We start from the raw sequence: 24,889 nt of genomic DNA, 5'->3' as shown, positions 1-24,889 counted from the left end.
GCCACCAGAGAAGCTGGCAAAGTTCTTCTCCAGTATTCATCCTAAACTGCAATATTGGTTGCTTTGCATTTTCACTCTTTTCAGTCAATCAGAAGATACAACTGATGAAGTGACCTTTGATGAAATCACATCAAGTTTGTTAAGCCTTCAAAGTGGTCCAACGCTGCTCAAAATTAAAGTTCTGTATAATATGTATTGTAAGATGTATTTTATTATGTATTAAAAAAAGAAGTTTAACCCTAACAGTGTTGCAGTATTTTTGATTGAGCAACACTATCACTTAAGATCTTAAATTCAGTAGGTGATAACTGCTAAATAAATGAAGTAAAAATTACATTATGACTCTATTAAAAAACAATTAAAATGCTAAGCAAGCACAAATCGTTTTTATAAAGCTTGCATTTGGTGCAGCTTCAGATATGCATTTCACTATACAGTAAACAGCAGAAGAGGCATTTTGTTGCCAAACAGATCTGTATGACTCTTTAACCAGCAGATGTACTTATTCATCATATTCATTCTTGCAACAGTTTAGAAAATTATTAGATTTCACCATCTGGCACACAATACAGCTTACTGTTTGAAATGCCTTTGTTTATCATGATTACAAAGTTATAAAAAGCAGATAACCTGCTTCTCAAAGCTAGAATCTAACAACTCAAGAGTACAGATGCAGCGTGCTTGTTATGATGCTTCTCCCAATGTTATTAAACACAGCAGGTGACATTAACAAATCATCTGCATGGGTCACAGCATACATTTGGCTCCACATATTCTCTGTAGGTGGAAGAAAGTTTGGTGTAAAAATTTACTTTCCAGGTTTAATGCACATTTCAATTACAGGACACAAAAGTAATTAATTGTATGGTTTTGTTCATTTCATTTTCTGATGTTCAGATCAATCAAGGATGAAAATCTTCAAGCTCTTTCCTCATCTTCTTTCCTGTATCCTGACAGAAGACTATTGAGCAGCACAATGAGATGGGACTGTTGAAGGATTTTGGTTTTGTTCCCCTGCCCCTCCTGATCAATACCTGAGTCAGAAGAGTTTAGTTCCTGGTTCTTTAGTCCATCATGAACTGTCCTTGAAGACAAAACTCTGAAAGGCAAAGAAGGAGGTTGGGGAAAGGGACAGATGGTAAGGACAGCCACCCCTCAGCTGCTAAAACCCAATTATTAAAAGCCAAAACCGTTCTTGCTCCAGCTTTATTAATTTGCTTTTTATACATTCTGTATTTCATAACATTGCTCACATCAACTTTTTTTTCTTAAATATACAAAGACTATTGATTTCAATTTGGAAAGAACTACTGTACTGCTAACAGCTAGCAGCGATCATACTTTGCTTGAAGCATATGGGCTGGCATGCCGATCATAGAATCATAGTTACAATAACATATAATCTGATAATCACTTTACACAAAGCAACTGAAAATAGTTTACTTTTTCTACCTCCTTTATCTTCATTTCACAGTACAAGGCAATGTACCGTCTTACCTTATGCACTTTGAAAAAGATGGATTTTAAACAGAACTCAATCAAAATGAATCAAGCACTCTGGTAAGAATCCCAATTACAAAAACATGGAAGAACAGTCTGCTCGTTATTTTAAGAACAATGAAAACATTGGCAGAACTACCAACAGATCTGGCGTTTGTAAAGCTATAAGTCAATAAAACCAACTGTCAGGCATTCTACTGAGCATTTTTGAGCAGGCTCAAATGAAGGAGTTTCATATGCACGACAGTTTGTAGATGAACTGTAGATATTAGTAGGACTTGTCTTTCATTTGTGGCTAGTTTGGCCTTGTAATTAATTAAATTCAGGAAAGAAGTATTAGATGTACATCTACTGAGTAACAGTATTCACGCTAGAAATGAACTTTCTAATCAACTGTGCAAAATCACAGCTACGTGTTAAAGCAGACACATTTTCTAAGCATGTTTACCTTACAGCAATTGTATTATTTCAAAAGGGAATACAACAAAAGGGGAATTGAAAAGAATTTTTGTAATCTTCCCTATTAATCACCATTAAAAAGGCTACAGCACATGTGATTATAAATTCACATTCTTAAGATCAGGCTAGTTCTTCTTAAATGTATCTCAATACTCACAGATAATGCAATCTTAGAAATGACAGATTAAAAATTTCAAGTCTAGACCTTCAATGACTTGACCTATTCAACAGGTCAACTCAGTTGAGCCACACTAGCATTGCTAAAAACAAATTTCAAGCTTTCTATATCACTACCTACCACAAGCTTTCTATACCACAGTGGCGCAAGAGGTCTTTTTCAATATCAACAGGAACTATCAACATTACAGTAAACAGACTAAGGAATCTCTCAACCCTCAGTAGAGGGCTTCTCTAAAGTTGTGTCCCCTAAGACAACAGATTTACCAATTAGGGAAACAAACAAACAAACAAACACACACACACAAAAAAAAGACCCAGCAAAACACTGTTACTTACTGTTTCTCGGGTTGAACTACTGCAATCTTTTTCTGCTTGTTTACTGAAAGGAAGGAGAAGAAAATAAAAACCACAAAGTACAGGAAGCAAGCAAATGAAGCTTCTACTACTGTATTTACTAGACAACTTTCCTTTAAGTTATATGCCAAAGAGAATCTATACTCAAAGTCACTGTAACTGTTAAATAGCTGACCCACTAGAGTCAATTCTTACCTTACAATCAGATATTAATATTATAATAATGGTAGTAAATAAAAAGATAAGGCAACATGTGCCTCCACAGCAATTTCAGGCTTTGTCCTCATCAAACATCTGGCTTTTTTTTAAGCTTCTTTTTTCTGATTAGGCTCCTCCTTCCTCCTCTGCTCTTGGCATTGCAGACATTTCCCAGACGAGTTTCTCTTGCTTTGACTTGCAGTAAATGACAGCTCATTCCAATCTTACCATTTTACTGTCTTACCTAATAGACATTCTTCAGTTTTTCCATCTCCCATTAAGCTTTAATAAACAGAGCTCACTAACCAGTTGGGAGAAGGCACTCTCTTACGTTACTTACAGTGTAATTAGAACAGATAGGATTTACTTTTCAACATTTTGCCATTGAGGGATCATGACAACCTGGCACATTTACAAAGCCATTTCTCCTCACTTTAACTCCCAAATGCATACATACTCAACAGTGTTTTACTAAGGCATTAATTTTGCTTGCACAACCCAAGTATAAAATCAATCAGTCAGACACATTGCAAGAACAGCTCAGACAAAAGTATATGCACAGCACGCACGTGTGTGCATGCATGCATACATATCATTTCTTTACTGTGGCTAATGCATTGTTTCCATGCTCTCTTACAGGCTGTGAGGGTCTCAAACCAACAGTGCCTGTTTTGGAGTTGTTGTATGGATTCCAACTCCACTGAAGTATTTCTCACAGCTGGACCAAGAAGGCAAGGAAACAGTTGCCAAAGGGATAGACTGTCCATACACAGTGGAAATTTCCACATTCAGTGATGCCGGAACTAACTGTGCAGTAACCTACTCTCAGAGGTCTCACCATCTCTATCAAACCAGCTAACCACTGCAAACACAACTGATACCTATTGCTTTGCGAGGAGGTCTGAGCTGATATCCATTCGTCTCACACCAACCCACTGGAAATATATCCATTGATTCCACACTCACTATACAGTCAGGGATGGGCTTCTTGGAACCTGTTCAGTTAAAAGAAGTAAAAATTGAAACAACTCATAACAATCGAAAAAACTCATTTGGTTAATGCTTGCTATATGTTGCCAGAGAAGCTCCCTTTTTTTATTTACCGTTGTATATGGTACACAATATCAATTGTATATTCATCCTCCTTTATTACCCAGATTCCTTCCTGACCTCATTTCTTTCCTCCTAAAACTGGAGATGGGAATTTCCATCCACAGGTTAGCAGAGACGCACAGTGCAGAGTAAATGCATGCTGATGTACTTTCAATGAAGAAGTAGGATTAATATGGAGGGTGTCTCATATAGCCTATTCAGTCCTAATGAAGAACCTCTCCAAAAGTTTTCTTCCTATGTCTGGTCAAAGCTTGGCTCAGGATGGAAGTCACTCATTTATTAAAAAAAATGTTACAAGGCCCTTGCTTTCTAAAAGATACTGATCAGCCTTTCACACAGTACACTAACCTCGCACCGACACACTGCAGTGCACAAATGCAATTCTTGCCTGGCTTAAATAAACACTGCCATACAAAGCTAGCTGGGAAACAGGCAATGCAAATGGTTTGCTGTGTTTTTATTGATGAAACAGTGATTTGCTGCCACTATTCAGCAGGCAGTGAGCTTGTTCCAGATACTTTTCAGGTTAGACGATGGTACCACAGAATAATCAGTGTAACTGCTACACTTCTCTTCCTGGTTAGGCTTACCCTCCAGCTGAAGCCAGAGGTAAGAATCTTTCAACTTGGTGACTGTAGCAATGCAAACTTCTTCAGGATCAACAGGGTTCACAGCCTCAAGTTTCATATTCTCTTTAAATCCGTGGTCAGAAGTTAACTAGGAAAAAGACAGAATACTTCAATAGAATACCATTTGTATATCCAATGTATGATATGAAAAGCCATGAACAGGAATAACACACAAAAACCGCAATGTCTGAGAATCACAGAAGGACACTCACAAATAGAAGACTTCAGATAATTAGCATGTTAAACACAAATAATATATATTACAAACTATAAAGAGTTTAAGTTAGGAAAAAAAAAAATATTCTATAGACAGACCTAGAAGAGAACATATTTGTACTCAAAAATAAGGAGGCTGAGACTCTCTGAAAGGATTCATTCCACTCCATGCAATCAGGGATTCTCCGCTGCCTGCTACAGAAGTGATGAGTCCAACATATAGTCTGACAAGGCTTTCTATTCTATTACGTTAGCTTGGAAATTTATTTCAGGTATGCAAATAATATTTGCATCTGCCTCATCCAAATGAGTCCTGGCAGACAGCAATGGAAGCTTTCTTTCTGTTTTATATTTTTGGATAAGTAGGTTTTTGGATTTATTCAAAAATTCCTAAAAAGTAAGAATGTGTATTTATCTAGATCCGAAGCACCTGAATTAAAAATAACAAGTAGCAGCCAGACGGAGGGCTCTTCCTCCAAGAGCTACTCTGCAACATAATTACAGGATCAATATATTACAAATTCTGAAACTAGCCCACAGCAATCAACTCTTCTCAGAAAAGGGATAATAAATTCAATGACCTGTTCTGAAATGCCACAGCTTACAAGACAGAACAAGGGCAACAAAAATTCATAGATAGCAACACCCTATTCAAAAAATGGTAATTATTCATTTTAATTTCTTTCCTTAAGCATTGCAATAGCCCGAGTATTGTAAATGGAATTGGAAGGTAGGTGTTAATGGCACCCTTTTCTGCTTGACAAGGTATTCTGCTCTGGGAGACAGCAATTCTGCTCTGGGAGACAGCAATACTATCATTATACCAACAAAAGCCCAAAATCTAGCAAGTGCTTCAGGCATTGATTAATGTAAAATGATTACTTGGTACTAATTTAAGATGGCTGGTTATTGATTAACACAACGGGATGAATTTTTCATGCTGAAAGGAAGGAAGACTGAAATAATGTACTAAGTAAATGAAAACAAGGTCTATTAAAAGGCCCTGTTTCCACAACCACAGGAGTGCCTAAGATTGATGTTATTCTATGGCAATTCTGTGGACTCTTACACACTTCCATTTCACAAAACAGTCATTTCTTTTGATCTGCTTTATCACTGAACTTGTCTGCTTTATAACTGAAGCGTTTGGTCCAATACTTACTTAGATAAGAAGTTCATATGCACCTACTTCATTCTACCCTCATTTGCACTCTCTTAACTCTTCCATTTCAACAGTTATCACAGGCAATTTAAGTCAAGTCCATGGAAAATGTTTCTTGCTGGAATCAAGTGTATCATTCACATAACAGAAGAAACATTTTTCTGCAAGAGAACCTTACCAAAGGGAAGCAGCTCTGGGGAGCTGCCTCAGCACCGCATTGTTTGAGGTAGTCTGCCCAATCGAAGTCCTGCCCTGGATAACCTAGGCAAAGAACAAGCACAGGGGTCAGTTTAACAGCGTGAGAACAAAGGACTCATTTCAAGCTGACATGACATTCGTTTGGACCACTTCAGTTTGTCAGCTGACTATGGCTTCACTGAGCCCATAGCACGGTTCTCATATATTTGAGATACTCTCTTTATTACCAGTGTAGATGAGCTTTGGGCACTGCCTCACTTTGATTCCTGTTTTGGCTTGAAATGGCATCAAACTGAAAGCAACTTCACAGAGAGCATGCTGAGGTTTGAACAGAATATATCTAGCAGACAAGGGAAGTTGTTTTTGTTTTTGTTTTTTGTTAAATAGAGCATCTAAAAGCTGCTCAATAGCAACATATTACTCTCTTCAACACTTATTAAATATCAAGCCTTTAAAGAGAGCAGTTAGTCTTTCCTAAAAGTGTCAAGTTTGCTAATAGCTGTAGATCTGCGTATGCTTGAAGGGAAGAGTCTTAACATGGAGTCCTTCAGGGACAGAGCAACTCTCGAAAAAAAGGACAAATTAAATTTTTCTTGGAGGAAATACTTTGCTTCCCCATGATCTCATAATCAACAAGTAACTGAAGGGAACTGGGTGCAAAATAAATGTGCTGCCATAACAGTTTGAGACTGGCAGTATAATAGCAAGTGGACAACAGCAGCAGTTGATTCCAGAAGTGTCTTTGAAGTGCACCACTCCAAGGGACATCTGTGACAGGGTTTAAGAAATCAAACAAAATTTTAAAACTAGTCTGAGAATATAGCATTACCATAACTGTCTACAAACATCAAGTGAGGGCCTAGCCACAGACAGACCTATTTATTTTTCTCAGTTTTATCAGTGCCAGTGGGACTTGAGACCCAACGTTAATTTAGAATGCCCACCATTTCCTGCAGGGTTAAAAGAAGAGAAGCTTAAAATCTCCATCATCTCCAGACACATGCCTATAAAGCAAGGTGTCTTCTTTTACATGCAAAATTCTAGGTAATGCTGGGTGGTCAAGCAAAGCCACTTTTTGTACCTTACCCAAGGAAAGGCAAGAGACAAACATCCTACACTCTTTGCTCCTCTGATGTCAAGAACAGATAAACCAAAACATTCCCACTTCTGTGGTGGTGAATAAGGGTACCAAGTCCCTAGTTTTACAATACCATTGTCACTTCCCTTTTGCAAAAAGGTCTTAATAATTCAGTAGCTGAGGATCACTCCTCAGTTCTGTTCTATCTTGAAGGAACATTTTAGTAATCCGCTACCTTGCCTGATAGGTCCTTGGAAAAAATACTTCATTAACATTTAAAGTGATAAGACGCTCTGAAAATATTTTAAGACTTTGAATAACAATGTTCTGATCTGACCAGAAGCAAAAATCCAATGCGTGGACCACAGACTTCTGATATTATGTTAATTAACGCTGAAATCAGCATCGCCTTTAGCCCTGAAACACGTCCTCCAAGCTTTCAGGTTTTTATGCAAGGCCAGTCCCCCTAGCCACTGCTACCTTCTCCAATCCAAGCACATACACAAGAAACCTCAGACTCACTAACTCAAAACTCCTATTTCTCAGAATCTTTCATTTTCTTCACTTTTCCTACTAAAAGTAATTCTTTTGCAAAAGTGTTGTCCTAAACATAGCACTCTGGGGACTGGCAATCTACTTCAAAGAGGAGGGAGCATGACAAACCTACACAAACGTACCTGGTGGAGGACTAAGATGCAAGCCATTCTTCAGACTCCATTGCACAGGGAAAATTCCAGCACTGTTGACATGGCAAATATAAGACTGGCTGGTTGTACGCTCTGGTCTCAAGTCATCAATTTCTATCATGAAATATTTTTCATTGTATACCTGTAGTTAGCCAAAAGAATACCATGTGGTCTTGTAAACAGCAGATAATGATCTACTTCTCCTTCATTTTGATAACTTTATAAAACAGCATAAAAATAGAAACATTTAAAAAAGAATCTGTGGGAATCGTAAGCAAGTAGACTCCTCTATATTATCTGGAAACTTAAGAAAAATAAATCATAATATAAGGCAATGTATAAGCCCTTAAAAAGTAAGGTGATCAAGTGCTATATGACATTCTCTTACAAAACAAACAAACAAAAAACCACCAGAGAAAATAGAACTTGCAGTCTTATATTATTTCACCAAAATTGAACTGTGTCATAGAATGGACTGTCAAAAGTAGAACACAAAGCTCCTGAACTGAGGAACTTAACTTCATCAGCATCACATAAAGCAAATGATTTTGCTTCACTTGGAACATGTTGCACCTTTTTAGTAATAAAGTGAGTGTCTTATTAGAAGAAACTGCATGTTAAAGAGAGCTGTCACCGAAACATAAGCTATCTTACTGAGAGAGTATCTGTCCTAAAGAAAAAGCTGTAGTTCTTTATTTTCGCACCAAAAACATTTTAAAATATGCTCTTGTTTTACATTGTACAGGAACATTTTGTTTACTACATGAAAACAAGTCTCTTCCAGAACCTTTCACCTGTTTATCAACACAGGAAGATAGAAGCTGCTCACAACCTGAGTATGCTGGGGAGTTTCCATTTCAACTTCTAAATCCACGTGTGGGCCCTTTTTTGAAAGTTCATAGCTTGTACATAAAAATGATATTAACTTTTGCAAATCCAAAAACCAAACATCTATCTTCAGCTGGATACTCAGATCATGAAGGATTGTATCTCATCTTAAAAACCCAGGTTTGACAGCTTCAGCCATTTGATCTTTTGATGTTCTATCCTTATGGAACTTTTCTTCTACTTTCAAATCCAGTGTTTTCACCATCAGCAGTTAGGATTGTTCTCCCCCCCCCGCCCCTTCTTTCTTTTTTCTCCTTCCCCCACAGTAACCTGTTCCTGAAGGGAGACATACAAAATACCTAATTTGAAAACTAGTACAATATTTTAAGATAATTGGTTAACGAGATTTTCCTGAGCATTTGAACACAAAAGTAGCAATTTAATTGAATCTTAGCAAGACACGTTAAAGAATCCCAGTACCTTGAGAACCGTAGCAGGAGATATCACAAAAGGAGCCATTGGGTCCACAGCTTCTAACTTCATGCCTTCAGAGAACGAATGTACTCCAATCACAGGTTTATCCTGAAAAATCAAGTATCAGTGATCACCTGCCTGTCTCCATCAGAAAAAACCAACCTTATGTAGGTTCAACTGGAGAGGATAACTTGAGTTTTAGTAGTTCATTCTAAGAAAATAACATGTTCGAGTACTAGCAACCTCGCTATCATAGAGTCTCAGCCCTCTAAGACTGCTGTTTCTATGAGTTTTTAATAAGACTGAGTCCCAAAGATATACTTCTCTGACATTCTCCACACAGAAGCAAGATTTCACAGTGCAGAGTGGTCTGCTAAGTCAATAGAAAAGTTCTTTTTTCCCCTAACATTTAGGGCTCATCATGATCTAACCTAAAAGAGGACATTAGATGTCTTCAGTTTCAGCTTACCAAAACCCTACAAAACAGTGTTCCTGCTCCAGACTTAGGTATATGATATTGGTTAAGATCCAAATGATTCAAGAGCAACACCACTTCCTCTTCTCTTCTGTTTATGGGCCCAAATGTAGCTGAGAAAACTGAACTAAGAACTTAAAGGACTAAATTTACATTTCTACTTCTCAAAACGTGATTGCTTTTCAAAAGATTCAAAAGATTTCTTTTTTTTTTTTTCAATTCATAAAAATTTAAATTCAGACTCATTAGCAATATTTGTTAACACTCGGGATCTAACAGGGCCCATTAAATAACATATGTAACTATATCAGGTTACATATTAGATGTTACATGTTAAACTTTTCAATATGCTCAAAAAATTAGGAGTGCAGTTAATACCTCACTCCTCTAGAAGGACAGTAATCAGCAAGGCCAGCTGGTAAACAACTAGAGATGCCATTACAGAGATCAGAATCAGGGCTTTTTCCCAGCACGACAAGTAATGGCTCACATAGTTGTGATAGGTATTTTGTCTAATTTCACAAGAACTGTATTGTAGTATGATCTTTAATTATTTTTTTTTTAACTAGAATGAGCAGCAAAAAAGAAGTTAAAAAACAAAACAAAAAAAAACAGAAAAACAAAACAAAACATGGAAAGAAGTTTGAGCAATAATGTTTGACTTCCCTGAATAATTTCTTATAAATGCAGCATTTTTCTGGTATCACACACAGCATTAAAATACACAAATTCTGTCTTTACCTTAAAAAGATCTGTAGGAACTGATGACTCCTCTTCCTCCTCCTTCGCTTTCTTCAAGATTTCTTGCCAATCTGCTTCACTTTTCAAGGACCTAATGGCTTGAGCAAACAGAACAGGAAATAGTGAATGAAGTCATCTTTCTTCTTTTCCCTCATAAAACATATGCAAGTTTGATTTGTGCTCCTGTAAGTGCTACATTCACATCTGTTCAGAATCTGTGCAGGTATCTTCAATCTTAAAAACTTACTTCTTGTTAAGATTTTGCATGTTACAAAATGGGACTGAAGTCAAGCACTATTTTATCACTTATGTACTGTCCAGTCCAGTCTTTCTGAGAAGATGGCGGTCACATCAACCCTGAGGAAAACGTTTGGAGGAATGTATGACCACAAAACAGTCCTAGCTGGACAACGTTAGTTTGTTTTAGGCTTAAGCAAGCAGAAGGCTGAAGAAATGTTCCACATGTCTGTCTCAGTTGTATACGTTACTCTTTCAGTATCTGCAATTGCAGATCACACACCTCTCTGATAGCAGGGGAATTACTTTTACTAGGACCATGCACAAAGGATGTCAAGTTTGTGAATATATCAAATGCTCTTACATAGACATAAAAAGTAAACAAGTCTAATAATTAAAGTCAGAGCCTAATATTTTTAATAGACATTATTCACTCAAATGGTGCTGTGGAATCCACTCATCTGGTTTCTGCCAGTGACTTGGTGTGTACCTGCTCGCTGTCCTAATTTCAGCAGAGGCTGGTCAAGCACGAGCAAAGGCACCGTGCTCAGTCATTTCAATGGAAATAGTTCGGGTTTCCTCAGCATGATTTCTTCTTATCAGTAAAGGGAAAACCACACAAAAAATACAACAAAAACAATCGTTCTCAAAGACCTGGACTTCCACAACTAACGGCGCAGATCATACCAGCACCTTGCATGTAAGTCTGCCTTTACAGAAAGGCTTTAGGGTAAGCACTCACCATTTTCCAGTTTTATCCCAAGGTTTCATCTCATCAGGAAACATTACATCACTGCTCAGCTTATCAGCAATCCATTTGTGTTTCAGCCATTTTAGGCCCCACTTCTCTGATGACCAAGAAAAGCTGCCACCCACCCTGACATGCACATGCCTGGGAAACACGGAAATCTGTCCTGCTCTCTGCCCCCCTCCCGTGAACTCATTCTCTGGGAACCTGTTTACAAGAACATTTCCATATCCACTTAACACCTCTTTAGATAGAACCTTAAGGAGCCTACTGGATTTCGAGTCTCAACAGCAAAAGCTGCCATTGAGCAGTACCTCTCCACATACAGGAACACAAACCTACCAAAAATAATTGTAAAGGCCCCTTCCTCAGCTCCCCCCCTTCCACAAATAGGTGGAACGTTCTGACAGGCAAAACCATTTAGCAACATTTGCATGAGTGGGTGAAAAGTCTCGTAGGACTATTTACTGGTGTTTTCACTTACATTTCACTAGATACAACGGCAGATCACTGATTATGTGACCATGTATACATCCAGAATGCAGATTCAGAGCACCCAAGTAGCAGGAGTATTCTCAAGCATTGCTCATCGTATAAAAGATATAAGTTTTGAAGTACCTAAAGGTGGTTGCAGGTTATATCCATTCTGAGTTGCCCACCCTACTTGATGAAGGAAAGGGTCCAAGTAGAATATCCACCGGTCAAATTTGTCAGAATCCTCCAGCCCCTCATATCGCAATTTAAGTCTCCCACCAACATTTTCTACCACATTGACAATCCAGGCTTCCAGGGAATCCCGGAAGTTTTGCAGTTCTAGTCGGGAGCCTGGTGCAATTAGATCCAATGGATTTTTCCCTCTGTGAAGCTGCAGAAAGGGAACAACAAGAACATGAAAGAAATTATTCTGTACAACAACAACAACCCCCAAATCCTGTACTTCCACTTTTGTTTTGTCCTTTATACACATTTATTTTGAATAAATCAAAGTATCAACACAAAATAAAGAAAAACATGTCCCTTACTAACACAGGACAACAGAAACCAGCATTTAGAATCACCAGTGCTTCTATCAGAACTTCTGTACTGCCTGTAGATACAGTCACACATTTCACTTAAATGCTGTTTATCGCTTTCAGAAGTATTATTCCTTATATAGCAAACATGAGCAAACATGAATAATTCCTTTTAAAAACTGACTCATCTAGCAAACAAAGATAGAAATTTTAGTTGTGAGGATGATGTCAACGGTATTCTACAAAAAAAAATTATGTTCTGCACTTTACAACCAGACATTGGTAATTAAGTGATCAAGTATCGTTCTAATTGCAGAGAACGATTTAACTAGCAATGTTACAAGATTAAGTGAAACTATAATCTGCCCACTAGTAAAAATAAAAAATTAGTGAAAGGAGTCAGCTCAGAAATGGAACAACCCAAATGCCAGATAAATAAAGGATGATTTCCCTAGAGCTGTATGAAGGAGAACCAGAATAGGAGGAAGACTGAAACCTAAGGAAATTTGAGAAAGGTCTTTCTTCTGATAGAATTAATAAATAGCACAGACAGTCTAAGCCTGCAGTGAAAGATATGTTTAAACACAACACTATCAAAATAAAATACTGTAAACAGGAAATACTAAGGAGTGGAATTCTAAGTTCAGCAGCATACTACAATGCCTCCTAAATTAAAAAAAAAAAAAAAAAAGAGGCATTGAACTGACAATCTTAATAGGAGTTCCTTTAATAACAAAAGGGAAAAGCAAGACAAAAACCAAGATGCAGCACATTCAAACACTTACCCCCTCCAGCAGATTAGCAGGAGCACTGCAGGCTCCTTTCAGCACTCGCTGAAGGAATTCCTCCTGGTCAGGTATCTTGTCCTTGATACCTAGTGAAAAATGAGGAAGAAAAACTGTGATACTTCCTGCCAGTTAAATATCATTCAGGCAACAAGACATTACCACACTACTGTGCTGTGTAAGCTGCCACATGCTCATCAGTAACACCTCAAAAGAAGAAATAAAACAAAAAACCTTCTCTAAAGGAAATGACAAAGCAGTAGGATTTGGAGGGTGATGATTAAGATAACCACAAGTCTCTGTGTAAATTTAAGTCCAATTCTGAAATTAAGCTAACAACTCTCTCTGGTGAATGAGCAAAATCCAGAGAGAGTAAGCCATGGGATTTCAGGAAAAAACAGCAGATAACACCACCTTGTCACACTCCCCTCTTCTGCACCTGGGGGCATTACCTTCAGGCACTTTGAGAATCTTCTTATTTTGCTCACACCAGCCGATGGGGTGTAAATCAGCTGTCATGATATCGCACCAGAAGTCAGCCTTGCGATCTTCTCCGTAACCATCGTAGCGCAACAGGAGCAGCTGCCCACAGGTAGTAATGATGGTGGCTACCCAGTAGGTATTCTGGTCAGACTTGACAGCTACTTCTAGCTTCATACCAGGGGCAAAACCATTCTGCAAACTTGTATCCACCTGAAGAGAAAGATCATCACATCTGAGCACCTCCAAGAAAACTTCATGGAACAACACGGGGAACAATTTAGACATAATCATTAGCAAAAACCCTCAAGCCAAATGCCATCCAGCCTCTTCAGATAAACAACTTCATCATGTTATGGGACCCAAATTAGACTGCACATTGAATCAGAATTAATGAAATCTCCTCCACACTTCAGGGTACTTTTCAACCTTCAATTAATACCTTGCAATGCATCTTCCTGTTCCAGAAAATACCTCCCCCATCACAGAAAGGCTTTCCAACTCACAGCTGGGCTGTCCAGCTAGACAGAGCTAAAAGTCAAACTCAGCAGCACAACCGTGACTTTTTGTGTTAAACTATTTCTTTCGACCTCTTCGGACAAAGAGCCTACTTAAAATATATACACCTGCTTTTTAATGATGCCGCTGTCTCTGCTACTGTGCTCATTTAAGAAGGCACAAACCTGCACAAATTGCAGAACAAGGACTTTTAATGTCTCTGTTCAAGAATCTAAATAATTCTGTGTGTGACACTGTTACATAAATTGCACAGATTAACAAAAACAGCATGCAGTTTTTCAGCGAACTTATGTCTTGCCAATAGCTGAGTGCCAAATAGTGTATACGCTGTGCATGTGTGCTGTGTGAAGGAGAGGAATCCAACTGCACGGTACTCAGATATTGAGACGTGAACTTCAGAAGGGAAGGCAAAACATGAAGTTCCTTGCATTCCTCGTTTTTGCCAGCTCAAAGACTCCCGCAAGGACAGAAGGATCCTGCCCTGCTCCCACTACGAAGTACTTCCAAGCTACACTTAATGCCGTAGCCTCAGTCTTTATTAAACATCTAACATGTCAATTCCCTGCTCTCGGCCAAATGTAACTGGTATTTTCTTTCTTCAGTGGTCCCAAGTTCCATTTCCTCTTTGAATTAACTGCAAGAAAGGCTTTCAGTACGATGCAGATGTGGTAGATGTTTTCTGGGTTATTTATTACCAGTTCTGTGCTGACGGTTCAGTAACTGCCACAGCTATTACAGTCTCATCAGCCAGCACATACTGGTTTGCTAAAAATAAAACTAAGAGAACAACATCAGAACGAAAAGCATATGCCTCTGTTGTTAACTGTTCACATCCTTTAGGCTGATATCCCTCACTTGGAGAATCCCCTTCACAAAAACAAATCAGGAGGACCCAATACCTGCAGTCTTTCTGAAGTAGCATTACAGGGGTAATCTCTTTGAAAAGAGAATTGCTTTGCTGAAGAGATATTATTAAAGACTTCGGATTTCAATTCCCATGAGAGGTCACTAGCAACACAAGGCCCGAGGAACTGGGAAACCTGCACAGCTCTCTCTACCTGAACTTTCAGCAAAGCCTCGTGGCATAGAGAACTGTATTCAAGGAAACCAACAGCAACAGATGGAGCTTTCCCTGAAGTCAGGTACATTTTCCAAATGCTGTCATGTATGCTCCCGGTGGATACAGCAGAGACCAAGAAGTTAGCACCCTCTTCTGGCAGCTGGGCAAGATGACACCGCTGAGAGGTTTAAAGCACAAAACTTCCTTCCTTCAGGCTGGATCACTGGGAAGGCTGGCTAGCAGGAGATGCTGTGCAGGAGCTCTGCGAACATTTTCTTCAGAGCAGTGAGTTCGAGAGCAGCAGCTTCCTGCTGCACATCTGGCAAGCTGAGAGCGCCACCGAGCACCTGGTGACAGTTCAGCTTAGGCACCCTGATCCCCAACCCCTCCTTCCCATCAAGTACCACCCCCTATTTTGTGGCCCTTTGTGCTTGGACCAGGGAAATCTGATTCGTCTCAGGAAGAGAATGCTAAAGAACAAAGAAAATGTTATTAAAAGCATGCAAGAACACACAGCAAGCACATATCCTCAGACAATGCTGAGCACTAACTTATTTTGTAATACTTATTTGCACACACATACAAGCTGCAGAAGGGAATTCAAGAAGAGCATTAAACCGTTCCAAAGAAAGTGTACTTAGACTTAGGGTGGGATAACAGCACTGACATCTGCTGCAACTCTGGGTTCCTAAACGCTGCTTCCTACTAGATTGTAAGCAAAACAATCCCTTGGATCTCAGTATTGTTTAATTTGTAAAACGCTAAGGAATTAAACATTAGAACATGTTTAACTTGAGAAAGCAGCATACATTTTCCAATGTGTCTTGCTCATAGTAACAGCAAAACATTCAAAATTAATATAAGCTCTCATTTGCAAGACTAGTTCTTTGCTAACATGGGCTGTGTTATTATGGGTTGTTTTCCTGACTTGCGTGTGTACTCTCCCTATGATGTGGGTGAGGTATTTCTCATCCACTGCTCATAATGGAAGGCTGGTCGCAGTCTCACTATTCCAGCATTTCAAAAGAACCAAACAAAAACCTTAAGCTTCCATTTAAAATTTATTTATAGTTGATGCAACACCTTTTTCTCTTGTGCCAGCACTATTCTTCAGCTTAGTTTTTTCCCACTCTGCTTTTCTGAGAGTACAAAAGCTCCCTCTCAGCTCTCCTGAATCTAGATTATAGAAATCTGACCTTCTTCATGTGAAGCAACAAGCACTGCACAGACCTAGCTGCAAGGACCACCAGTCTCTAGCACAGAGACATCAGTGCCTGTATGCCCTCTGCTGAAAATCTCTCACCTGATGTATCCTGGAACCACACTAACACTTTTAGGGCTCCCGCTACCCACCGGGAGACACTGAGGTTATCCCCCTCTACCTTTCCCAACCGTTACCTTCTAATGGACAGCAGAAATGCTGAACACATGACCTCACACCGTTGAATTTCTATTAACAGCAAGATCTAAGGGATGTGACTCTGCTGTAAATATCCTCCCTTCTCTGCTTGTCAGTTCTGTGTCAGCATTAACTTAAAACAATTTTCTTTTTGCCAATCATATTATGGAGAACATCGAAATTGGCCTCTGGACAAATTCTAGGGGAACTCTGCTCGTCAACGCCTGACAGTTCCCCTTCTGATTTCACCCGCAGCCATCTATTTCCCCGCTCCTCCACGTGCCCCCTGCAGCTCTCCTGCCTGCATCCCTGTGCGGGCACGGAGCCGGGCCAGCTCTGCGGGCTCTGCTCCTCCTTGGTTTTGCCCACAAGAGGGCACCCAAGGCAGCAGAAAGGACTGGGCGACACTGCTTTGTCCACACGCTCCCTAAAGCACTCTCCCCAGCGGTTATTGCTTAAACAAGCAAAGTCCTGCAGTGTTCTACACATGTAAGGGATAATGACAGTTAAAAACGTGGATTTTTTTTTTTAACCTAATTGTATTGACCACGGCCACAGTGGTCAGACCTCTTGTTTGGCCTGGCTGAGAGGGCAAAGGGTGGCGTGCAGGGGTAACAAAGTCACCCAAGGTGGTCTTCTGCTGAAAACAGAACAAAACAGAGCTGTCATGTTAATTCAGCTGGCCACTACTATAAGGCGGGCATTACAATTTGTTTGTATGCCTGAGCTCTGAGCAGGCTTCTTTTAATGGAGATCAAACAGGGCAAAGCACACCAAAGGAGCAGGCAGACAGCACCTCTCACTGCTCCTACAAAAGGCCACTGCTCCAACTCGATGCCACTCCTCAACCTGGGCTGTGCAAGCACCACTGCTGAGCAAGCTTGCTCCTGCTAGAACCTTTGTAAACTAAGAAATAAAAACAAATGTAAGGTCTCTCCTCTTCAGAAACGCGATACCTGAAAGCTTATACGGAGCAAAGAACTTACGATTGTAGTGTACGGAAGAGTCTCTGCAAAGCCTACATTTACTGCGGATCTTTACTAATAACACAAGTGCTGTATTTTAATAGATTCTTTAATATTTTGCAGCTCACTTTCACTGATGTCCTAGTACAGCAAGTCACACTTCAGTTGTCATCCAATGGGACAGTGCAGTTCTGAAGTTTACCGACAAAGGACTTAAAACATCCAAAGGCAAAGCCAAGGGCTTATCTAGACTTCATCCCATCCACTAAGCCTTGTGATCCTAATCAGTTTTCTAACTATTGAAGTCAAGTGTTCAACAGAGCTATTGTTTTCTCCTTGGCCTCTTCGAGAACCATCATTAAAACTGTCTTGGAGAGCACATCTGAATTCTGCTATTCAAGAACTATACGGCACCATTCTCTGAAGCGCAGCTACTCCATAGCAGTTGACTAGTAGAAATCCCCAAAGAAAAGAGACTGGCCCGTTCAGTCTTCAGGAGAAAAATCAAGCTTATCCTCTGGTGCAGAAAAGACAAGGGACCCCTTAACTTTCAGCACATGGGGATGGGATTACCCTGTGCTATGTACAAACAAGATGATGACAAACAATAATAAAAAAAAAGAAATTCCACATTTCTCATTACTCTAGGAAATGTGATTTTAGTTAGTCTTCCAGATTTTAGTGCATCGACTCATTCAAAGAAACCCTAAACATTCAGCATATTAAAAAAATGTTGTAGGAAATGGTAAGTAATGACACAATCCCTTACTCACATGTTTAAAAGATCCATGAGGGGCTGCGATTGCTCCTGTGTCTTCTAGATACTCATCCCAATTGAATTCCATTTCTTCCACGCCGGAACCAGCATCTAGAAGAGAAGCCAAACATCTTCTATCCAGCAACCTGTTGGCTTAAGTTTTGGCCTACTAAGAACTACAACAAAGATCACCTCTAAATGACTGACTATGCAAGTGTGCAGTGAACTTCAGTTACGCATTTCGACACACAAACAATACTATTTCACCTCTTTTTGTATGAGAAAGGCACTGTAAGTTGGATTTGGTCTGGCAAATAGTGAGATCCTGAGTATTCTGGTTAAGCATAAATTGTTTATAAATCTAAGAGAGGGGAGTACAGACATAAGCCCTGTGTTTGTATCAATAAATATTTAGGAAGAGACTAAAAGTTCTGGGCACACCAGACCTTCAGTATATTCAATTAAAAAACATCCAGGAAACAGCAATACTGTAAGTGATTTGAAAAGAAAGACTTTAAAAAGTTCGAAATAAGACTCCCCTCTTTTTTTTTTTTAAAAAAAAAAAAGCTTTTTTAAGCAAGTATTTATTTCAGTGTGACAAAAGCACAGAGAAGGATTCAGGGTAGTTCTAAGAAAAGCAGCTCCAGACACAACTGAAATCAAGAGCCTTCAAATTAGTCACTTAAAATACCAGCTCTTAAGGTGCACCAGGTTCTTCAGAGCAAGGAAACCTCATTTCTGGATGCATTTAAAGCCAGAATGGGCTAAAACCACTCAAGCCACAGTTGTACACTCACTCATGCTGTCAGGGTAGAGAGCAGCTGTAGTGCGAGCCACACTCTACAATTTAGTCATCTTTTCTATCATTATTATCACGTCTGTCCCTCCACCCATGGTCTCCCCTTCAGTGCTTGGCTCACTTCCCTGCTCTCTTTCCCAGTCCCCTTTTTCTCTAACGTGTAACCCACGTTCCTGGGAAGACACTGCAACCAGAACAGTTTGGATTTTACTCCCCAGTTTCGTTCACCACACAGCCCCAGTGTTTTTATTATTTTTTTCCTGCAGGCAGAGGGCGGGATGACAAGGGAGGCTTGCTCCCACCCTACGGAAGTGGCAGTTTTAACCTAGACACACGAACTACAGCTTCAGTAGTGAAAAGGCATGGCAGGGACATGAAACAAAAGTAAAGCTTTCAATTTTCACTTTTAGACTGGTTCTACACTCTACACCACAGCTGTCTTTGTGAATGAAGACGAGAGATGCTCACCTCTCTGTACCAGGAAACCTGGGGCCATGTTTACATGGGAACAGAGAAATCAGAGCATGTCCGAAGTGTGGGGAGAGCTCAGCGAAGGTTACACGATGCTAACATCCCCTGTGCTCTCAGTCCTTCTTAGGACAGGCGGCAACTCTTCTTCCGAGAAGCAGTAATGTGAGTAGGAAACATTAAGTGTCCAAAAAAAAAAAAAAAAAAGGACGAAATGCTATCACATTCCCTTATCAGAGCCATGGCCATGGACGTGCTGAAAATCTGCTACGAATGCTTCACGGCACTTCTTATTCCTTGAATTGAGAGAGGCAAATATTTGCCCAGAAGTCTGAGGTACTTTAAATCATCTAAAAAACCTCTAAATTCTCAGGGTATGGTGTGTTCATTTTCTCTTCAAATGAACGTTAAGCTCATCTTTGACTTTTCATTGGAATTCTAGGAATGTTTCCCCAAATTTAAAAATACATCTTCAGATAGCTTTTGTTTGATGATAGTATCTGTTTTAAAAGCAGCTCATATTGCTCCCCAATCCAATTTCATTTTGCTATTTTCAAACAGAGTTGCTTATAGTGGCCTTTCACAAGCCTGAGAGCTCAAAAAATTTGGAGCTTGAGTATCATCACTCATTTTAGAGGATAATTTTTAACTTACTGCAGAAACAGACCTGGAAAAGGACAAAAGCAAGTAACTCAAAAGCAAGTACCTTGATTTAACAAATTTTGAGGGAGTAGAAAGGATAAGTCACAGAACACAGCTGTTTGCAAACTAGGGTGCAGCTGAGCCAAGTTTTGGCTGCAGGTCATTCTAAGAAAAATATAATCTCATTGAAAAAACAAAGTAAGACTTCTTAACTCATTAAAACAACATTTTACTTTAATATAGCCATCAAAATGGTTAAGTTTACAGCTGGTGAACCAAAGCGGGAAGAAACATCAGCTCGAACAGAACATTTATGGTCAGGCAAACCTCAGAATGAACTTGCTTGGACTTTGTGCTGCTCACCCTCTTCCTCCTTAGCACAAGGCTGCTAAACAACAGCAACAACCCGGCTTTCATCCAGCCCCCAAAGCCCTGCGCTGCGATGTCTAAGCATACTGGTCTGCTTGGAGAGAAACAAAGCAAAGCGACCGCTCTGTGCGGTTTAGCATGCTGGAGAGCCAGGCAGATTCAGCTGGGAGTACTGCCGGGACGGCTCCGAGCCTTCAGTAACGCGGGATCATCAGATGGCTGTCTGAGGGGCAGTTAAGCTCCTTAAATGAGGCACAGGTCACTTAACACACTGAAAGGGTCAATTAGTAACTTATGTTGCCACTTAATTGCCACAAGGAGCTCCCAGAAAGCCTGCTTGAATGAAGTTCCTGCTACCCTTTTGCCTCTAAGTAGGGTCAAAACCAGTTCCCAAACTGATCAGAGCTATCCCAGGTCCTTTTCACGCCGCTAATCCCCGGGTCCTGTAGCCTGTGTGTTTTCCTACCTCAAAGAGCCATTTCCTTCCAGGTCTGCGACGCGGGGAGAAGGGCTCGGATCGCTTTGTACCCCTCGATGGCCAAATCCGACCAGCACGCCTAGAGCTTCTCTTGAAACTAGCTTTAGGAGGCAGGCCCGGGTGATGGCCTTGTCAAGCTATGCAATACTGACTGCCCCGCTGCAGCATCCCAGGTCGTTCAGTGCTGCGCTTGCTGAATCAACGTGGAACACGACAAGCTCGTTGGATACAGCTCCCAGCAAAAACACTCCACCGTGTTTCACAGAGCCAGAAATAAATTATGTTTTAATTATGGAATGGCCACATGGTAGGACAATAGAAAATAAGAAAAATGTCAGAAATCCACTACCTATTTTTCTACATGTGACTGCAGAAACACTTCAAGAGTGGGGTGAAGCACCTGCTCTCCAGCAAGACTCACATGTGCTGGAAAGCTGAGTCGGATTCCAGTTGCTTTTCTGCTTTTACTGGTAGGATACTTGCAGCGGAGCCGGGCCCTCTTTAAACCATGTCTTTGATCCGGTCCACTGATAGATTTTGGCAGGCCCTACTGCACAGCTCCGTTCTGGTGGGTTAGCAGATGCTGGGATACGCAGAGGACCAGTTTAATGAAGCTGCATTCCTGAGGGGCCATACATCTGTATTAAACATCCAAATCAATCCCAGTTCAAACTGCCCAGGCAAACCTCTTCTATTTACACCAGCAATTCAATTCTACTGTGAGAAAACTTGTAGATTAGGATGACGGATGACAACAAGTAAAAATGTGTTTTATCCATTTAATCTTAAAGCACAATTTGTTAAGTAGTGCTGTATTTGAGTACATGTACGTACGTTCTCTCTTCCTCTCCATATCCTTAATTGCTTGTGAGTCCTAAACAAGTTCTGCTTTCCACTATGTAACAGGACATATTCTTCTATATTAGACAGGAGATTGAAGCACACATTAGTTCAGTGGCAAAGCACAACCTCGACACAGGCAGCGAGAGAAACCAGGTGTGATTCTCATCCCTGTGGCCTCGCCATACAACTAGTTTTTGCCAGGAAGACTTTCAAATCAAGCTAACATATTTTGTAAGTAAAATCTGAGAATTGTCCTACAGAGCTTCTGTGGAGAACGCACATTCACTCTGAAGGTCAGAAAATGGTAAGAATAGTCAAAGTTTCCTGGATATGTATACCCCTTCCTATTTATCACTATTTCTACTAGCATTATTTTCAACATCTACTCTTCCTTTCTGGATTTAACTATGAATTACGTCCTGTTGCTCTTTGACACATACAGGTAGAGGAAGAATACCGAATGTATCATTTGGATACAAGATGGTAGTGGAATATTAAGGACATGAGCACTTAAATATACCTACAATGGAAGCAGTCTACACCAGACTGTTTTGATCTTTGGACTGGAGTTAAATTCTCAGTGCAAATAACTTTCATGTATCTTTAATGTGATTGAGTTGAAAACAGTCACATTGGACATTTAAGTACATCAAATCGAAGTCTGCAAGACCTTCAGTTAAAGCTAATCTAAAGGTTTCTCATGCTGAAACTTAGATATATTTAAATCTGATTTTAGTAACAGTTAATCTTTTCCTTCTATACCAGCTGCAAGGCCATGAATAAATAGACAGGTTAGAATTTCGGCAGCTGAGGAAGACTGTGACAAAAATGAAAGTTGTCTTTCCTACAGAAAGACAGTGGAATCTCCAAACCTGCTAAAATTCATCAGCTGGAAGCATAACACCAGTCAAAGGAGGGAGTGAACATTCCAGTGGTGGCTGGGACTGGTCTAAGTCAAAGCACTGCAGAAAACACTAGCCAAGGGTGCAACACCAAAACCACTGTGCTTATGTGTACATGGCGAGCATTTGCTGGAAACTGCCTTCGCACTGAGCAAGTAAAGCTCTCTTCGGTTATCATCTGCTTTTCACAGCCACCTGTACGCAAACCAGACACTGAAAGGATGCTCAGGAAAATACCTGTTCAGCAATTACAAGAAACGGGGAGCCCTTCACGGCTATTCTGTAAGCAGGCAGAAAGGACTGGGTGACCTCTGTAACTTTTAGAGGAAAATGGAAACATTTCAATAAAGGTATTAGTACAGATCGGTGTGCCATCAGCCTGTGAACACCCTGCTGCTGACTGCATATACATCTGCTTACTGTTCTTCTCAGCTGCAAAATCTCTTTCTTATACAACCTGACAGAAGTTAGCACTTCCCAGTAGCAGAGGAAACTGCATTTGCATGTGCCTGGAGACATTCTGCATACTTGTGCATGCTGCTTTTTCTTGCTTATTTGAGGATATAATGTTGACAACAACCTGAGTGATTGGCTATAATTAATAATCAAAAAGCCCGTTTCAGGATCAGATAGCAGGTGTTAACATTCTGCTAAAAGCACTGTAGATTAAAATCATGTTTAACATTTCTTCAGTAACACAGCAATCAGACTTCCATAAAGTAGAGGTACAAAAATTACCAACGGTGAATTGTCCTATGAGAAGGGCTGCTTGTTGGACAAGTATCAAAGGAAAACAATACTCTGCAAAATCCTAACCAAATGGTTTATACTGGTAACTACAAATAAAAATTTACTTCTCATTAACTGTCCCAACACTGCACTGTGGGTAGGGACCTTCTCAAGGAGAAGGAACAAACTGTAGCAGCGAAGTCAGGAAAACAGATGGTCCCCGTGCGAGCATAAAACCTAAGAACTCTGTTTCAGAAAGCTGTTAGTATCCCCAGCCGTCCCAGACAGACATTTTCCTCAGCCTGGTGCTTCAAGATGAATCAAAACCTGAGCTGATGTATCATAATATACCATTCTGCAGCAGGTTAGGAGCTGATGTCCAAAGCCCATCAAAGGGAGCAGCAAGGAACATCAGAAAACCAGGACAGATTACAACAGCACCACACAGCTTCGATTATCTGACTTCTTAAACCAGCAACACAACCCTGTGAGAATATTAAGAGCAACATGAAGGCACACGAAGACAGAACAAGATGATATTAACCACTTTGACAGGCAAATGCCTTAAAATAGTAGCGATAAGCTCATCTCATGCTGGCATCATGAAGGGGAAAGACACAGCATCTTAGAAACATAATTACTAGGGTGGGTTGGATTTTGCTCTCCTTTAAGCCAATGATACACCTTGCTTTTGAAACAGAGCAATACCAAACTTAAGCTCAGTAGTCAGAATGTAACCCACAGTAACTAAAATTTGAGCTTGCCCCACCTTGCTTGCCAAATATTTTGAGAACCTTTAGCCCCAGAGCTCCACCACTCTGTTACCTGCATCATACTGCTGTTCTCCATTCATCTCCACAGTAGCCCAGTGGTTATTCCAAGCAGCCAGAAGCAGGGGGATCCAAGGCTGTCACAGTTTGGTGGTCATGAGTTGCCTCCCACTTTCAATCCTGCTGGCAGCCAGGACATTCAAGAAGAGATCCTGAAAAAAAAAAAAAAAAAAAGTTAGGGGTGAGTGAATTAGAAAAAGCTATTGTAAATATCTTGGCTATAATTGAAGAACTAGAAAATAACACTCTGGATGCAGTCCAGGCACTACAAAAGGAGGTAACAAGTTTGCAAAAATAGTACTCCAGAATTGAATGGTATTAGATTTAGTGCTAACCTCAAAAGGAGGAGCGTGTGCTGTAATTAGTGTTAGTTGCTGTATGTATATAGATCAAATGGGATGAATTTAACTGATCTCAAAAATATTTGGGAAAAAAAAAGATCTTATATAGAGTGGCTCAAGATGACACTTGCTGGGGATTTAGAAACATTTGGGAGAAATGAACTTCGTGGTTACCTGAATGGAATTGGCTCAAACAACTATTTGTTGGTGTTGTAATAATAATGGCATCGTGTA

At 40.0% G+C, this 24,889-nt stretch overlaps 1 protein-coding gene across 5 annotated transcripts in view; it reads right to left on the bottom strand.

Moving 5' to 3' along the window:
* The window catches only part of SFMBT1 (Scm like with four mbt domains 1), an 82,919-nt gene that overhangs the window by 9,169 nt on the left and 48,861 nt on the right, over positions 1 to 24,889 (bottom strand). For all 5 annotated transcript variants that reach the window (XM_080606417.1, XM_080606418.1, XM_080606419.1 and 2 more), the window contains exons 2-14: positions 24,310 to 24,466; positions 18,271 to 18,365; positions 13,527 to 13,767; positions 13,075 to 13,163; positions 11,895 to 12,141; positions 10,292 to 10,389; positions 9,082 to 9,183; positions 7,765 to 7,915; positions 5,990 to 6,072; positions 4,395 to 4,521; positions 3,573 to 3,686; positions 2,476 to 2,518; positions 1,035 to 1,099 (exon numbers count right to left, since the gene is read on the bottom strand). In XM_080606417.1, coding sequence (XP_080462543.1) covers positions 1,035 to 1,099; positions 2,476 to 2,518; positions 3,573 to 3,686; positions 4,395 to 4,521; positions 5,990 to 6,072; positions 7,765 to 7,915; positions 9,082 to 9,183; positions 10,292 to 10,389; positions 11,895 to 12,141; positions 13,075 to 13,163; positions 13,527 to 13,767; positions 18,271 to 18,365; positions 24,310 to 24,337 — 1,483 coding nt within the window. In that variant the 5' untranslated portion in view covers positions 24,338 to 24,466. The remainder of the gene's footprint in view (positions 1 to 1,034; positions 1,100 to 2,475; positions 2,519 to 3,572; positions 3,687 to 4,394; positions 4,522 to 5,989; positions 6,073 to 7,764; positions 7,916 to 9,081; positions 9,184 to 10,291; positions 10,390 to 11,894; positions 12,142 to 13,074; positions 13,164 to 13,526; positions 13,768 to 18,270; positions 18,366 to 24,309; positions 24,467 to 24,889) is intronic.

The sequence above is a fragment of the Anser brachyrhynchus genome (genome assembly GCF_964034855.1).
Source record: "Anser brachyrhynchus genome assembly, chromosome: 10".
Lineage (NCBI taxonomy): Eukaryota > Metazoa > Chordata > Aves > Anseriformes > Anatidae > Anser > Anser brachyrhynchus.
This window is presented reverse-complemented; position numbering and strand designations above follow the sequence as displayed.